Raw genomic sequence first — 18289 nt, 5'->3', positions numbered from 1 at the left:
CTTCATTTATCATTTAAACATTAAAACATAGGGAGTCCCATTGGTAAAAAACTGATACTGGCTGCAATTAACTTATTTATTAACATTTGCTTACTGAGAAAGTCTGACTGGGTAGAAAACCCTTTTCAGCAGAGGGCCTGGGAGAAGCACTCCAACAATAGTATAAAATACAGAAAACAGTACACAAATGGCAAACATATGTTTTAGTACAATGCAATACAATAACTATTTCATACACAACATATATCATTAGAGTTACATGTTGATGGATGGTTCTTGGTTACATAAAAATTACACTTCACACTAACATAATGGAACGTACTTGAACAGACAAAGTATTAGACATTTTTCACAGTTGCATTTGCCACAGATCAGCTAAATCAGCTACATCAGCAATGGTTACAGAATTTTCCGTTGGGTTTAGAATAAATGTGGGGTTGGTTTAAATATAAAATAAACAGAGCTATGGAAAAATGAGTTGTGCTGTGTGTAAGAAGTGTAGAATGCAAACGAATGTGATAAAGAGAAAGTTAATATTAGAGGGTATCAACATATCTAAGAAGAAGACAAAGTCTGGGTTGTCCAGATATTGCCAAGATCACTCCTGTTGATGATATATAATGCCACTTCTAGGAACCGAGAAAGCATCTTTTTACTTATAATTTCAAAATATTTTGTAAGTTGAGTTGTCCAAAGTCAGCTGGTTATAAAAGTTATATCACTTATTTGGGGACTCTCTATCTCCAGACACAAGGACTGGTGTCTGAATTAGGTCACTGACATCAACACTACTAACCAGGAAGTTCAGTAAGTTAAGGCTTTTTAACATATGGGTATATATTAGGGAAAAATATGAACATTAGGATACAATACTTGATGTTCCAACTTTTCAAAACTCTAAATATTAAAGATGATAAACACTATTACTTCCTACTCACGGACTCCCAGAAGGAATATATAGCATTTATAATAAGAAACCTCAAAAACTCTACTATTTTTCCAAAAGCATCACAATCCAATGCTACAGAATGAATGGGTGATAGACTTATGGTCAACTGGCAATAGGGAAAAAGAATATAAAAAATAAAACGGCTTCTTATGTCACTGTTGCATGCTAAAAGTATCAGTAATTTGAGGTCACTGTTTCTTATTATGAACACTGCCTCTGTAGGCAACCATCTGATTGCATAAAACACAACAGAAGGAAGCAGCTTTCCAGCTGTTAATATAAAAAAATGTGACCAGTGTAAATGAACGTCCATTTAACATGTGCACTCCTATAGTGTTTGTTCTGCCGCCCTTTAGTTAATGGCAAAGCTTATCTTTTCCATGGCCTAGCACAGTGTACTTCTCATATATACATGCCTGTCAAGGATGAAACAATTTCTCACCGCTCAGCTCTGTTCACCTCATATCTTTGCTAAGTGGTTCATACAGCAGTGATCATCCAACTGTTTCATATATAAAGAATCACAGAAAACATATACTACAGCTTTGAAAGCATGAGCAGCACAAGTACTTACCAGTAGAGCCGCTAGTTACTGTAGCTTCCCCTAAAGTTGTCTCGTCGTAAGAATATGCTGAAACACTGATACTGTAGTTACCCCCTGGGATCAGTCCTGTCATATTAACATAGTCAGTGGTCACAGGTGTAGAGTTAGAAGATGCTCCAGTAGCATTAACAATGTAGTAGCTGTGCAGTCCTTCAGGTTCAGTCCATGTCAGGTATAACGACGTTGTTGTGACATTTATGATATTTAAATTGGTTACTTTTTCAGGTTCTGTTATAAAAGGAAACAATTTAGTCACACAAATATTTCTTCTTTTGTTAAGAATGTTGCATTGCAATAATATAAAATATGACGTTACAGACACAGTAATGTCAGCGCAAATCATCACTAAAGACAAATTACCAAATTATGCTCATATATGAGGTTATTTGATAAACAAGGCTTGAAAGTATAACAGGGAGAATAATTTATTATTCACCCAATGGGATCATCAAAAGAAAAAATCTATTGCATCTAAAAAATTCTCAGTAATGTGCACAGCAAACACACTCTCTTTCACACCAGTCTGAATATGGCTGTCAGTCAAAAATTGCAAAGACAAGCGCCTGTCACACTATCAATCTTTTCTACATACTTCATTACCCCATGGATATTACAACCAAAAGTCGCACTGCTGAGTATGAAATCAATGACACTTACATGATTGCTATTTGCTGCACTTGCAATATTCTCATGTAAGGCATACAGTAAATATGTACATGATGAAATAATATTACCTCCAGACCAAAACAAGACTAGAGTGAGGCATTAACAGTAAGGCAGTTTTGAAACCAGTAACAATTTCAGCAGCTAATGGTCATGGGCCTTTACTTGTGGAATCATACCTCTGTAGGTAACATGAACACAAGGCAAAAACAGAGAAAATAATTTTTTATCACTCAGTATAAAATGAAACTGCATGTTAGTTGTTCCTCCTTTTTAAATTGCCCTTCCTCTTTCCATGTGGCCCATAATAATTTTAGCTTCTAGTAAAGTAAGTCTTCTACACACACTTAGGTGGCCTGGCTTCCCCAATTCTTTGTCTTGTCTATAAATGAATTAATCTTCAAAGCTTCCCTGCATTAACTACCCCTAACTGCTAAAGGAATATAAGAGTAATTACCAGTTTAAAGTGGGAAGATAAAATACACTATGAAAGCTGAAGTATTTACTATTAGAGTCTTTAGTTACTGTAGCACCCTCTACAGTTGTCCCATCATATGAAAATGCTGATACACTGATGCTACAGTTTCCCCCAGGCATCATTCTTGTTGTATTAACATAGTCAATCATAACTGTCATATTGTCAGAAGCAGGTCCCCTGACATTAACAATGTAGCTGCACAGTCCTACAGGTGCAGTCCAGGTGAGGAATAACAAACTCATAGTGATATTTGTGATGGAGAGATTCGCTACTTTTTCAGGTCCTGGCAAAAAGAGTGACAATCCTCTGAAAAGTAGTCCTTCCTAAAATGTTTCTGTTTAATGAAATAAATTATTAGTAATTTCATGGCCATCTCACACTTGTAAAATGTTAATAAAATTATCTTTTCTGGTCCTCAAACATTAGCAAAGCTGGTCATCTAGATGTGATTATAATTACACTCAAAAGCTTAACATCACAAATCCTACATTTTAGTATTCCATATGAAAAAGAAATATAGCATGTGGAAAAGGAGCACAGATTATGTCTGATATATCACTCCACCCAGACTTCATCTATCATTTAAGCACTGCAAACACAGGGACTCCCACTGGTAAAAAAGTGATACTGGCTGCAATTTATGTATTTATTTAATTTGTTTACTGTCAAAGTTTGACTGGGCAGAAATCCCTTTTCAGCAGAGGCCCTGAGAGAAAAGCTACAACAGTATATGATAGCAAAAACAGTATATAAATAACAAATATATTTTCTAGTACAATAAAGTACAATAATTTGTTACATATAAACAACATATCATTGGAGTTGCACGTTGATGGGTGGTTCTTGGTTATATAAATGTATACTTTATGCTAACATAGTGGAACACAGTTGAATAGAAAAATTAGTAGACATTTTTTTTACAGCTGCATCTGTTAATCAAAATGAAAAAAAAAAAAAAAACTGAAGCCACGGAACAGACCAAAGTAAAAGTAATTGATGAGCAGTTCCATTCCTCCTTTACTCTAATGGAACTTTATCATATAAACTCCATATTTACACACTTTTTAAAGGACAAGACAACCAATCAAACACAGAGTATGCATACTAAAGTGATTCTTAAAGTTAAACCTGTTAAAAATGAGTAACATTGTTCACCAAAATTCAAATATATCGAAATAATTATACTAAACATCATCAGTTCATTAAAAACATAATGTCAATTAGTAAATGTAACCCTCATAATATTAAATACGATAATAGACTTTTAAAGCATAATCCAGAGCTTATCTGATCTAAGACCCAATAAACTGATAAGTGAAATTCTGTTGTTCATACCTGATGACTGTGTTCTGTTGAATATTACCTGTCAATAAACCTCCCTGGATTCTAATAAAGCTGACCATTTAACATACCTTAAATCATGACTAACCTTTGACAAGATACAAATAATGAATTTACTAAAATTATTGCAATACTAAGAGTGCTTAGCCAATGCATTAGAATAATATTTTGTCTTTTGTGCATAACAATGCTGGCAGATCCAACTTTCAAACTCATTTCAGCTTTTCCATGTAAAATGCTGGACAAGACAAATATGTAGCCAGATAAATGACCCCACTAGTATTACAAGTCCCTTGTGCACCTTAAATACTCTTAGGGTGGTTACCTACCACCATGTTAGTTGTTTCATTAATAAACTGGCATTGACTACATGAACAACATTTTTAATGCCTTTTATTAGAGGACCCATAATAGTAGACCTCATTACCATTTTCAAATATTTGTTGCATTTTTTTTTTTTCTTTTTTATAAACTAAATTACAGTTGCTACCTAATTTCTTAGTAAGATCAAAACCTCAAACACAATCTTCCAATTCCTTTCTAAAATAGATATTATTTCCATGGTATTGTGGTCATAAATCAAAACCATGGTGTTATTAATATCTTCACTAAATGAATTAGTTTGTGAAGCTGGAAAACATAGCAAGAATAGATAATGTGTGTGTCTGCACATCAAAATAACTAATGTCAGTTGTTCAAGTAATGTTAAGGGATCATTTTTCTGTAAATATATGTTATTTAACTTAGTTAGCTCTACTGTAAAATTAATATCATCAGTAACTAACCTTGATAAATGTATCATCTAACCTTTAACAAGATTTTTCTTTTGCCACTGTGGGTGGTGGCTATCGAAACGAAGGAAGCAATTAGAACATGTAGGCTTCCTGTAAATATTGATTCATAATTCTTCTTCTCCTTATTCTTATATAATCTAACATCTAAATAATTAAAACCATCCTGTACAGTCTGATACAAAAACTTTGAAAATGATGTAGTGGAATTAATATACTGCAAAAAATAGTTGATAATTTCATGACTCCCACTTCACACTAATAGATTATCATCTAGGTATCTGATATATTTGTAAATGTATTGCATATAGTAGGAATTAAAAACATATATTTCTTCCCACCACCATAAAACAATATTAGTAAACAAAGGTAATGTGGATGCTCCCGTAGGCACCTCTCAAGTTTAAACAACTGACCTTCAAAAACAACAAAGTTGTTTTTTAATGTTGTTTCCATGCAAGTGAATAAAACTTTGATGGTGTTATGATCTAAATTTGTACCTATAGTTAATGCATCCAAAAATATTTCCAAACCCTGATATTGTAGAAACACAAGAAATAGATCTTTAACATCAGTACATAAAAACTTAAATGTCTCCTCTGTAGTTACAAACTCCCATTGTTTCTAGAAAATTGCAAGAGTCAATCAATACATGTGGCTTGCTAAAAAAGAAGCCTTTTAACTTGCAGTCCAAATATTTGGCTAGGGGGTTCCTTCTTGGGACCTCTTTCAGCCACTACAGATCTCATGGGTGGATCAATCAAACACATGTGGAGCTGTGGAATACTTAAAAAAAAAAAGAAATAAAAGGCTTCGTAACCCTTGAAAAATTAATTTCATCAGAAGAAAAGTTATACTCAAAATGACAAGTCATCCAAATCAACATCAAGCCTAAGATAAGCAACATTCAGTTCATTTAAATAACAGGATATAAAAAAATCACCACCATGTAAATAGTTCATCATTTTTGTAACACAAACACATTTATTCATATTGACATCCCCTCCCCTTTATCAGGTTTCATAATCCAGTAGTTGTTGTTACTATTTAAACCATGGAAAAGATTTTTCTCATTATGTGATAGGTTTTTAACAACTTGCTTAGCTAACTTAGCATTTTTCATCCTTAAATCAGCTGCATATAGTTTCTTGTATACAACTATGGGAGGCAATAGTGGCGGACTGCAAAAACTCTTCCTCCTTAAGGGTTCTGTCACATCTTTCCCTGAGATGTTATCCATAAACAAGCTCAAATTTAATTTCCCAGTAAACAACTTTAAGTCGAAGAGGGTATCTGCTAAGCAAAATTTTCTAGTAGGAATAAAATGAAACCATTTCAAATGAAGCTGCCCATGCTGTTCAGTACATGCTGTTCAGTACTGGGAACACTGTTGTAGTTATACATCTTAAAATCTTTACATTGAAATATCACAGTACCTTGCAGTCGATCATGACAAATTTTAGTGCTAATGCTCATTTTTTCCTCTTTTTTTCTTTTCTTGGTCAGGTTGGAATAGTTCATGAATGGAGATGGCTCTGTTGAATACACTTCCCGTAGAGGTTGCACAGTCCTTGTTTTCAGTCTTGCAGATCTCTTGGGTAGTGAATCACCTAGGTAAAAATCCTACTGCAAAGCTTCATCCTAAGGCTCAGCCAAATCATTCAAATAGGGATAGGAAGTGTGACCTATATCGCCTTTAAAATTAGTATTCTTAGAAGGCAAAGGATAAACTCATTTTACAACATAATCTTGCTGATCTCTTAGACGTTGATATTCTTTACTTTTGTTAATCTCTGCACAGTGCAAATGAACCATATGAAAAAATTTCTTATAAAAATCCTCCCCAGATGGAAATAATAAATCCTATAAAATGGCCTTCTACAGAGATATAATTTCTTTCTTAAGAGAATCCAAGATACGAAGACTGTCCTTAATAAGAATTTGCATAAAATCTGAACATGTGCATTCAAAAAGTTCTTGTTGCATTAAAATACCACTTCTTAAGCCATTAGGATATTTATATAGGGCAATGGACTGTTGAAATAAAAACATTGTCCAGCTGTAACCCTCTGTATTTTTTGAGTAACTTTTCAAGTTTATATATGTTATCCTTTACTGTCTCATTGCTGTGTTACACTCACAGCTCAGAACTGATGTTATTTTCAAAGGTGAGCTCTTTATTAAGCCAACCATTAAACAGTTCATTGTTGTTAGGAAAAATATTGGAAACTGCATTATTAGTGTCATTTAAGCTCTCATTGTTTAATGTAGGTTTAGCCTGCTTACCAGCAGCTTGGGCATAGGTAATGCAACAGACCTGCTCCTGTTCCTGTTGTATACATGTTATCACTTCTGTAGGAGTATCCAAGTGTGCCTCTCAAATACTGGAAACAAGCTGGGTTAAACTTTGCTGGTACAATTTTCCTGATATCTGTTTTAGAACTTCTAATAACCGAGTCACATCAATATATTGGTCCCCTGAATCCAAGTGAGTAGCATTCAGTCCCAATGTGTTACCATTGCTATGAATGGTAAAAAAACATATCTAGTGTCGATTCCAGGTTTTGTGTAGAAAATTGTACACTGAAAATACAATTCATTGAAAGTTAATTATTAGTATTACATTTACTAATTGATACTATGCTTTTAAAGAAATGATGATGTTTACTATAAATGTTTAGATATATTTGAATTTTGATGAACAATGTTACTTATGTTTTAAAAGGTTTAACTTTAAGAATTGATTGGGTATGTGTACACTGCTTTTGACTAGTCATCTTGCATTTAAAAGATGTGTTAATATGGACCTTTGTATCTGATACAGTTCTATTAGAATAAAGAAAGAATGAAAGCGCACATCAATTATTTTAACTTTGGTCCATTCCTTGGTTTCTATTTTTTTTATTTTGTTTTTGTATTATTTGTTGTATTTCACACCTGCATCTGCCAAAGATCAGCTGAATCAGCTACATCAGCAATGGTTACAGAAGTTTCCATTGAGTTTACAATAAATGTGGGATTGGTTTAAATATAAAGTAATAGAGCTGTGGAAAATGAGTTATGCTGTGTGTAAGAAGTGTAGAATGTAGAACATAGAGAAAGAGAAAGTTAATCCATATGACTAGAGGGTATCACCATGTCTGGAATTAGGAAAAAAATATGGGTTACCTAGGTATTGCCAAGAGTACTGCCTGTTGATGATCGACATTGTCACTTGCAAGAACTGAGAAAGTATCCTTTTAATTGAAGTTTCAAAATGTTTTGAATGTTGAGTTGTCTAAAGTCAGTTGGTTATAAAAGTTATACCACTTGCTAACTCTGTTTTCTCTTGAACCATGGAAACCACACTACCAGAGCATGGCCAAGATGATGACCAGTTAACAGCATTGCTTTTTAACTCTGCTTCTTCGCAACATCTCTGACAGGATTTTTTCCGAAAAACTTGATGGATGTATAGTTAAGCAAGTGCTGAACTATTTTCTAAAAAAAAATCTAATTTGCCAATGTTTAGCTGCTTTTTCCTTCAAGAAATTGAGAAAGGTCTAACTACAAGTATTAATGTATTATCTCTAAAGATAGATAAACTGGAAAACAAAAGAGAGTGTAAAAAAAGAAGTGCTGAGTGAATCCCTTAAACAACAACCATCACAAATCTCGAATACTGAAGAGACAATGTCTGACTTTGATGAAAGCGTACTTGAAAATGAAAACAATCATGAATTTCTCCTGAAACAAAACAACTTACTCCTGGGGGAAATAGAAGATTTACAGAACAGGTTCTACAGAACTTCTGAGAGAGAAGAGGTGGACGATATGATCCAGTTCCTTAATACCTGATTAGCTAAGGCTTTAAACATGGCTGAAGCTTTTCCCTTTGGTATTGAAAGGGCACTTAGATCCCTTTCCAGCTTATCCTCCTAAAGAAACCCACCCTCACCAAGGTCGGTGACTCTCAGATTTTTCTCAAGTCAAGACAAGGACTTAATTCTAAAAACAGCATGGACTAATTACCCAGTTAAAATCAAATAAAATGCTATTAGATATGACAATGTTAACTTTACATTAGTCAAGTCAGAAAGAAAAGCTTGTATGCCACTTGTTAAATGTTTAAAGAAAATCAATATTAAAGCTCAAATATTGAGTCTAGCAAAACAAGGATTCACCTTACAAAAGTGAAGATTTTTAACACCTTAGAAGAAGCAATGGATTTTATACAGAGAAATTAAATCCTGGATAAAATAGAAGAAATGGACTGGAATCTTTCTACATCTCTGAAAAGAAATGCAGTAAGGAAGAATGGTCAGTAAAGGACAAAAGAACAGTAAAAAACTGAAGGAAAAATGAAATTTGTGCTTTCATGAGTTTGGTTATATTGTAATTCAAAGAAGTACTTATAGTAAGAAATGAGTGCTATATGCTGCTTTTTACAAGGTGAATGTTTTCATTATTTACTGCAATAGCTACTAGAACTCTTTTTAATATGACAAAGCATAATCCTATTAATTAAATAAAACTAATTTATTTACAATTGATAAAGCTTATGTTAAGTAGTAAGCCTTTTGGTAATTTGTTTACACAGTTCAGTAATGTTCCTTTATATACAATACTAAGAGCATTAAATGACACTAAAAGGGCAAGTTAAACTACACTGTAATTCATAATACATATGGCTCCCCATACACAAGTGAGAGTACGTGAATGCTATCAGATATGCAGGCGTTCTTTAATATCATCACAAGCTAAAACTTGTTTTAACATAACTGTCATTTCTTCTAGGGAATGACAGTCTGCTTCACATTAAATAAATAATATTAAAACCTGAGTATATAAAGATATATTTATTTATTTATTATTTATTTTGCAGTTTGTTAACCGGGAAACTTCACTGGGCCAGAATGAGTCCATTTTAATGAAGGCCAGGGAGGAAAGCTCCATATACAACTATTACAAAGCTAATATCAGCAAAGTTAACAAATACAATGCAATTTTCAAATACTACTAAAACACAGTTCTATAGAAGACAGAATAATAATATTTGAGAAAGGTGTTGTAACATAGCATTAAATGAAATTAAAACATAGGTATCTTGGAGTACATAAATACAATTTGGAGTGCAGGCATTTATGCATTCAAAGTTTCATGAGGTGAGAGGGAGGAAGAATTAGAGGAGGAGGGCAGAACAGTGAAAGGTGAATAGGTCGAGTTATGAGAAAGGAAAAAAGGGAGAGGGAGTGGAAATGAAATGAAGGGAGTCACTAGGGTGGGTTATGAGAAAGGAAAAAAAGGAAGAGGGAGTGGAAATGAAATGGAGGGAGTCACTAGGTTGAGTTATGAGAAAGGAAAAAAGGGAGAGGGAGTGGAAATGAAATGGAGGGAGTCACTAGGATGAGTTATGAGAAAGGAAAAAAAGGGAGAGGGAGTGGAAATGAAGGTAGTCACTAGGGTGAGTTATGAGAGAGGAGGAAAGGGAGAGGGAGTGGAAATGAAATGAAGGGAGTCACTAGGGTGAGTTATGAGAAAGGAAAAAAGGGAGAGGGAGTGGAAATGAAATGGAGAGTCACTAGGATGAGTTATGAGAAAGGAAAAAGGGAGAGGAAGTGGAAATGAAGGTAGTCACTAGGGTGAGTTATGAGAAACGAGGAAAGGGATAGGAAGTGGAAATGAAGGGAGTCACTAGGGTGACTTATGAGAAAGGAAAAGGGAGAGGGAGTGGAAATGAAGGGAGTCACTAGGATGAGTTATGAGAAAGGAGAAAAGGAGAGGGAGTGGAAATGAAGGGAGTCACTAGGGTGAGTTATGAGAAAGGAAAAAGGGAGAGGGAGTGGAAATGAAATGAAGGGAGTCACTAGGATGAGTTATGAGAAAGGAAAAAGGAGAGGGAGTGGAAATGAAATGGAGGGAGTCACTAGGATGAGTTATGAGAAAGGAAAAGGGAGAGGGAGTGGAAATGAAATGAAGGGAGTCACTAGGGTGAGTTATGAGAAAGGAAAAAGGAGAGGGAGTGGAAATGAAATGAAGGGAGTCACTAGGGTGAGTTATGAGAAAGGGAATAGGGGAGGGAGTGGAAATGAAATGAAGGGAGTCACTAGGGTGAGTTATGAGAAAGGAAAAAGGAGAGGGAGTGGAAATGAAATGAAGGGAGTCACTAGGGTGAGTTATGAGAAAGGTAAAAGGGAGACGGAGTGGTAATGAAATGAAGGGAGTCACTAGGATGAGTTATGAGAAAGAAGAAAAGGAAGAGGGAGTGGAAATGAAATGGAGGGAGTCACTAGGATGAGTTATGAGAAAGGAAAAAAGGGAGAGGGAGTGGAAATGAAATGGAGGGAGTCACTAGGATGAGTTATGAGAAAGGAAAAAGGGAGAGGGAGTGGAAATGAAGGGAGTCACTAGGGTGAGTTTTGAGAAAAAAGGAAAGGGAGTGGGAGTGGGAATGAAGGGAGTCACTTGGGTGAAGTATGAGAAAGGATAAATCGAGAGGGAGTGGCAATTAAATGAAGGGAGTCACTAGGTTGAGTTATGAGAAAGGAAAAAGGGAAAGGGAGTGGAAATGAAGGGAGTCACTAGGGTGAGTTATGAGAAAGGAAAAAGGGAGAGAGTGGAAATGAAATGGAGGGAGTCACTAGAATGAGTTATGAGAAAGGAAAAAAGGAAGGAGTGGAAATGTAATGAAGGGAGTCACTAGGGTGAGTTATGGTAAGGAAAAAGGGAGCTGGAGTGGAAAAGAAGGGAGTCACTAGGGTAAGTTATGAGAAAGGAAAAAGGGAGAGGGAGTGGGAATGAAATGAAGGGAGTCGCTAGGGTGAGTTATGAGAAAGGAAAAAGGGAGAGAGAGTGGAAATGAAATGAAGGGAGTCACTAGGGTGAGTTATGAGAAAGGAAAAAGGAGAGGGAGTGGAAATGAAGGGAGTCACTAGGGTGAGTTATGAGAAAGGAAAAAAGGGAGAGGGAGTGGAAATGAAATGGAGGGAGTCACTAGAATGAGTTATGAGAAAGGAAAAAAGGAAGGAGTGGAAATGTAATGAAGGGAGTCACTAGGATGAGTTTTGAGAAAAGAGAAAAAAACAGGATGGGGAGCATAAATTATATAAATGGGGTCAGGTGGGGTGAGAGCTTGAGCATTCCCAGTGAGAAGGGAGATGAGAATGGAGCATGGTCTTGAAGGCGGAGTGGTTTTGGGTGATTTGAATATAGAGGGGAAGTGAATTCCATAGACAAGCAAGGGAGAAAGACAGGAGAAATTGCCCAGGTGCACATAAGGGTTTGTCCATTTATAGAAGGTTCTGGTTACTGGACCTGAGCAATCTGCCAGGATGATGCAAGCTGAGTATGGAGGAGAGGGAAGGGCAGTTAGAGGGTTTGAAAATGAGTTTGTGAGCAGTTAGGAGTTGAATGTAAGAGATATAGTGGGGGAGTTCCAGTCAGTTCAAGGAGTTGAGTGGATCACAGAGGTGGGAGGAGGATTTGGTCCCAGTAGCAAACTTAGATATTTTTATTGCAGCAGGATGACAGTTTTGACTTTAGGGAGGATTGAAGGTAGGTGAGGAGAAGGGCTCCATACAAGAGAGGGATGAGATAGGAATTAGAGAGCATATGTTTGGATGAGGGAGTGAGATAACGGCTGTGATGATACAGCATTCTGAGGTTTTGGTGTGTTTTCTTAATACTAGTTTGTATATGAATGTCCATCTTTAAATGTTCATCAATGATAACATCTAGAAATTTTGTATGGGAGACTAATTCAATGGGAATCTTATTCTGACTATGAAGAAGGAATTTCTATCACTAGAGGTGTTTTTAGATGGGGTAAAGATCATGATTTTGGTTTTGGATGCATTGAGAGCAAGGTGATTATTCAACATCCAAGACTCAGTACAAGGGGAAGCATCTTGTGTTACTTTCATAAGTTTGGGGAGAGATTGAGCATAGCAAATTATAGTGGAATCATCTGCATATTGGACATGTTCGGTATTAGGAATGCACTGATGAAAATTATTAATGAAGATGTTAAAAAGTAAGGGACCCAGTATAGAGCCTTGTGGAGCACCTGTTGGAGTGTGAAGGAAGGAAGAGGTACTATTGTTCCACTTGATGGCTTGTTGTCTATTAGAAAGGTAACTGGAAAACCAATTAATACAGGAGGAGTAGAGATTGAGAAGAGAGAGGATGGAAAAGAGAAGTTTGTGGGAAACAGCATTGAAGGTCTTTGATAAGTCTAAGAGAAGGGTAGATACAATGCTGCCAGAGTCTCGGGTGCGGTTGTTGATGTCAAAGAAGGAGAGAGGCAGTGGTAGTACTATGTCCAGGTCTAAATCCATGTTGAGTTGGAGAAAGAAGTTGATTGTCTAGAAGGTAAGGAAGGATTTGCAAGTGTATGCATTTTGCAAGGACTTTTGAGATAGGGGACAGGATAGCTATAGGACGGAAGTTGGAAATTTCAGTGTTGTTACCTCCATTGTGAAGGGGAATGATGAACGCTTTCTTCCACAGGAAAGGTACATAGGATTATTGGATTGAACAGTTGATACGTATGGCGATGGGAAGGGCTATGCCCCCTGCAGCTACTTGAGAAGGTTAGATGGAAGGTTGTCAAGGGCATGAGAGTATGGTTTTAGTTTTAGTAAAAGTTTTTTTATGGTGTGTAGAGAGACAGGTTGTATGGCAAAGTAGGGGAGATGAGCAGTGTTGATGTCAGTGGGACTAGAGTTGAGGGTGGTGTTATTGGAGAATTATGTGGTTAGCTTGGTTATTGAATCAATAAAGAAAGAGATGACTTGGGTAGCTAAGATATGATCTGGAGAGTTAGGGTCAGAGCATGGATTGTCTTTTTTATCAGGAGAGAGGATGGCAGATATACTGTTCCAAAATTTTTTTGGGTTGGATCTATGATTGTTTAGAAGCTTGGAGTAGTAGGACTATTGGTCTAAAGCAATGTGTTTTTTCACTTTATTATGAAGTTACTTATACTCAGTAAGGGTGTCAGGTGTTTTAAATTTATGCAAATCCTTCCAAGATTTATCTCGGAGATGCATGAGTGTAATAGTTGCTTTAGTTAACCAAGGGGTGGCTTTGGATTTGATTCTTTTAGTTCTGGGGGGAGGAAAGCTACTTAGTAGGTTACTGAATGTAGTATTAAAGTATGTAACAGCATTGTCAGGAGGGAGGGTTTTTACAGGGTTCCAGTTCATATGTTTTAGCGAGTCAGAGAAAGCTAGAGGGTTGAAGTTTTTTTAGGGTACAGGTTATTATGTAGTTGTGGTGAAGTTGGAAGGAGGATGGTGAGTGATGAGCAAAGGGTGGGAGATGATCACTGAGGGAGTCGGGTAGGGTGTCATTGTCAGAAATGGAGTTAGGGTGAGAAACTAATATCCAGTGATCACCCAGCTGTTTCATATATAAAGAATCACAGAAAAAATATACTACAGCTTTGAAAGCATGAGCAACACAAGTACTTACTAGTAGAGCCTTTTTTTACTGTAGCTTCCCCTAAAGTTGTCTCGTCGTAAGAATATGCTGAAACACTGATACTGTAGTTACCCCCTGGGATCAGTCCTGTCATATTAACATAGTCAGTGGTCACAGGTATAGAGTTAGAAGATGCTCCAGTAGCATTAACAATGTAGTAGCTGTGCAGTCCTTCAGGTTCAGTCCATGTCAGGTATAACGACGTTGTTGTGACATTTATGATATTTAAATTGGTTACTTTTTCAGGTTCTGTTATAAACAGAAACAATTTAGTCACACAAATATTTCTTCTATTGTTAAGAATTTTGCATTGCAATAATATAAAATGTGACGTTACATAGACAGTTATGTCAGCGCAAATTATTACTGCAAATTACCAAATTATGCTCATATATGAGGTTATCTGATCAAATGAGGCAGGTTAATTTAGTATTCACCTAGCAGGATCATCAATAGAAGAAAAACTACTGCATCTGAAAAAAATTTCTCAGTAATGTGCACAGCAAACACACTCTCTTTCACACCAGTCTGAATATGGCTGTCAGTCAAAAATTGTGAAGATAAAAGCCTGTCACACTAGCAGTCTTTTCTCCTTACTTCATTCCAACCATGGGTACTACTACTACCAAAGTCGCACTGTTGAGTATGAAATCAGTGACACTTAAATGACTGTTATTTGCTGCACATAATATTTTCATGTAAAGCATACAGAAAATTTAGACATGATAAAATATTATTACCTTTAAAACAAAACAAGACTTGTCTGGGGCACTACAGTAAGACACTTTTGTAACCACTAACTATTTCAAGAATTAATGGTCATGGGCCTTTACTTGTGGAGTCATACCTCTGTAGGTAACATATGAACACAATGCAAAAACAGAAAGGAAATGATTCTCACTCAGTATAAAATGAAACTGCATGTCAGTTGTTTCTCCTTTTTAAATTGCCTTTCCTCTTTCCACGAGTCCCATACTCCTTTGAGCTTCTAGTAAAGCAATTCTCCTAGACACCCTTAGGCAGATTGGCTTCCCCAGTTTTTGTCTTCTCTATGAATTAATTAGTCTTCAAAGCTTCTCTGCATTAACCTCCCCAAACTGCTAAAGGAAGCTCAGAGAAATGATCATGCAGTCATTACCAGTTTAACGTGGGAAGACAAAATACACTGCAACTATGAAAGCTGAAGTACTTACTTTTAGAGCCTTTAGTTACTGTAGCATCCCCTACAACTGTCCCATCATATAAAACTGGTAATACACTGATACTACAGTTTCCCTCAGGGATCAGACTTGTTGTATTAACATAGTCAGTCATAACTGTCATATCCTCAGATGCAGGTCCCCTGACATTAACAATGTAGTAGCTGCACAGTCCTACAGGTGCAGTCCAGGTGAGGAAGAGCAAAGTTGTAGTGATATTTGTGATGGAGAGATTCACTACTTTTTTAGATTCTGGCAAAAAAAGTGACAAAGATCTGACAAGCAGTTCTTCCTAGAATGTTTCTGTTTAATTATAAAAATTATTATTAATAATTTCACAGCCAGCTCACACTTGTAAAATGTTAGTAAAATACTCATTTATGGTCCTCAAACATTAGCAAAGCTGGTCATCTAGATGTGATTATAGTTGCACTCAAAAGCTTATCATTACAAATCCAACATTTTAGTATTCCATATGAAAAAGGATTATAGCATGTGGAAAAGGAGTGCAGATTCTGTCTGATATATCACACCACCCAGACTTCATCTATCATTTAAGCACTGCAAGCACAGGAACTCCCACTGGTAAAAAAGTGATACTGGCTGTAATTTATTTATTTATTAACATTTGTTTACTGAGAAGGTCAGAAATCCCTTTTCAGCAGAGGCCCTGGAAGAAAAGCTACAATCACAGTACACAATAGCAAAAACAGCATAAAAATAACAAATGTATTTTCTAGTACAATAAAATATAATAATTTGTTACATATACACCATATATCATTGGAGTTATATGTTGATGGCTGGTTCTTGGTTATATAAATTTATAGTTTAGCCTAACATAGTGGAACAAAGTTGAATAGAAAAATTAGTAGACATTTTTTACAGCTGCATCTGTTAATATAAAAAAAAAAAAAAAAACAGAAATCAAAGAATTGACCAAAGTAAAAGTAACTGATGAACACTTCTGTTTCTCCTTTACTGTAATGGAACCTCATCAGATAAAAAAGTACAGCCTGTCCTCACAAATAAAGCCAAGAGCCAAACAAGAAAATACTGAAACACAAACAGAAAATACCTAACTACCACCAGGGTACAAAAGCGCATGACCGATGAGGGAAGGAGGGAGGGTTTCTTGCCCCAGAACACAGTGGCCCTAAAAGATCTACATTTATAGTAAAAACAAAACTGTACTACAAATAATACCATTGCTGCAGTCACTAACTCAGAGTAGAATCCAAAAGCAGGGTAGGAAGGGAAGGTTGGCTAAAAGGCAAAAGCATTGGGAGCTGCCAAATGCCCACCAAAGGCCACAAAATCAAAATCCAGCCCTAGTAATAGAATAAGGGTGGAAATAGTGTTGGGAAGTAGTATCAGGTTGGGGGTACAAGTGGCACAGCAAAATTTCATTAGTAGCTACCAAAATGAGGCTGTAGGAAGTGGCAGTAGCCCTAGTGGAATGAGACCTGATTCCAGCCGAAATCTATGCACTGATGAGAAAAACCAACAGAAAACATATTAAAAAGTCTTCCAAAAATGGAAAGTAGGAACAGAGCAGAAGTTTTCCACAAAAACCCAGCCTGAAGAAACTGACACTGCCCCCCAGCACAGACCCTTTAGCCATAATCAAATAGCCGTACTATCCTATAAAAAAAATCTGTGCAAAATTTTCCTCCCACTATTTTTAAAAAACAAACCCAAATGAATAGTGAGAAGTTTGGTTTAAACTGACACACTAGAAACCTGGCATAGTAGGAAAAGGTGGGATTGAATATCCAAGATAAGCAAAATGAGGAATTAGGAAGGCTCAACTGCCATGCCTGTATAGTTTTCAGAAAGGCTTCTTCAGACAACACTTTATGGCTGGCAAAAGCTAAAGCCGATATAAAGGCAGGCTGACGTGGCTTAAAGGGCTCAAGGTTGGCAGAGTGAGGCTATCCTTAGAGGTATTTCATCCCAAGCTTCTCGCAGAAAGCGTGGGATGCTCTTAAAATCTTTTGCAGAGCTATGGAGGCAGTTAGAAGGTTGAAGGGTGAATAATGGGGCCCAAGGTTGCTTGTGAGCGAAAAGGCTGCAGCATGAAGACACCAGGGAGAGTTATGTATTTTAAACAAATAACTCAGTATAATATTGAGAACAACACTTGGAGATCAAGGCTTAGGCACAAAAAAGTGCTTTGCTTTGCTCCAAATAAAAAACCCAAAGACAAACCCAGCTCCCTTAACTCTTGTACTAAGCCAAAAGAAACTCCAAAAAAAGGCTCAAAAACTTTTAACAAAACCCATTTGCTGAGAAAAAAACTGCAGCAAGACAGGAATATACTCTGCTGTCAAAGTATTGTCCAAAAACTGAGGTTGAATAAGAAATTGCCCTCCTGAGACAAGGCTTGGAACAAGGCTGGCAAGAACCATAGACCAAATTGTACCAAACTTGACAGTAGTGGGTACCAACCCCTCCCGAGACAAAATCCATGGCTTCAAAAAAATCATGGAGTAGGAGGCTCCTGTCTGAAAACTTCTCAGTTGCTGGAACTATCAGGTCGAAAGGCATAAATCTGAGATTGCTCCAATGACATGACCTGTGTGATTGCCAAGCTGCTTGATGGGAGGAGGAAAAGAGCTTTGGCAACTGGTAGTTTAGAGGGGAAACACTGAAGATCTATGTCTGGAACTCCCCATATACCTGTCAACTTCCAAAATACATGGTGATCCAATTTCCCAACAGATCATGTCTGGAGTTCTATAGCGAGGCATGCTAAGGGTTCTAGCTCCTGGTAGACACCTTGCCTGAGATTTAGAGGTA

The 18289-nt window shown here is 36.5% G+C and overlaps 1 protein-coding gene across 3 annotated transcripts in view; it reads right to left on the bottom strand.

Moving 5' to 3' along the window:
- PTPRJ (protein tyrosine phosphatase receptor type J) overlaps positions 1-18289 on the bottom strand; it is a 656092-nt gene that overhangs the window by 387545 nt on the left and 250258 nt on the right. For 2 of the 3 annotated variants that reach the window (XM_044082858.1, XM_044082859.1), the window contains exons 5-6: positions 14280-14537; positions 1524-1781 (exon numbers count right to left, since the gene is read on the bottom strand). The exons of the other annotated variant lie outside the window; for it this stretch is intronic. In XM_044082858.1, coding sequence (XP_043938793.1) covers positions 1524-1781; positions 14280-14537 — 516 coding nt within the window. The remainder of the gene's footprint in view (positions 1-1523; positions 1782-14279; positions 14538-18289) is intronic. 3 annotated transcript variants of the gene reach the window in all.

This window comes from Protopterus annectens, chromosome 9.part0 (assembly GCF_019279795.1).
Source record: "Protopterus annectens isolate FY-2018-M chromosome 9.part0, PAN1.0, whole genome shotgun sequence".
In the NCBI taxonomy this organism is placed as follows: domain Eukaryota; kingdom Metazoa; phylum Chordata; order Ceratodontiformes; family Protopteridae; genus Protopterus; species Protopterus annectens.
Note: the sequence above shows the minus strand (reverse complement) of the source record. Positions and strands in the feature narration are given on the sequence as shown.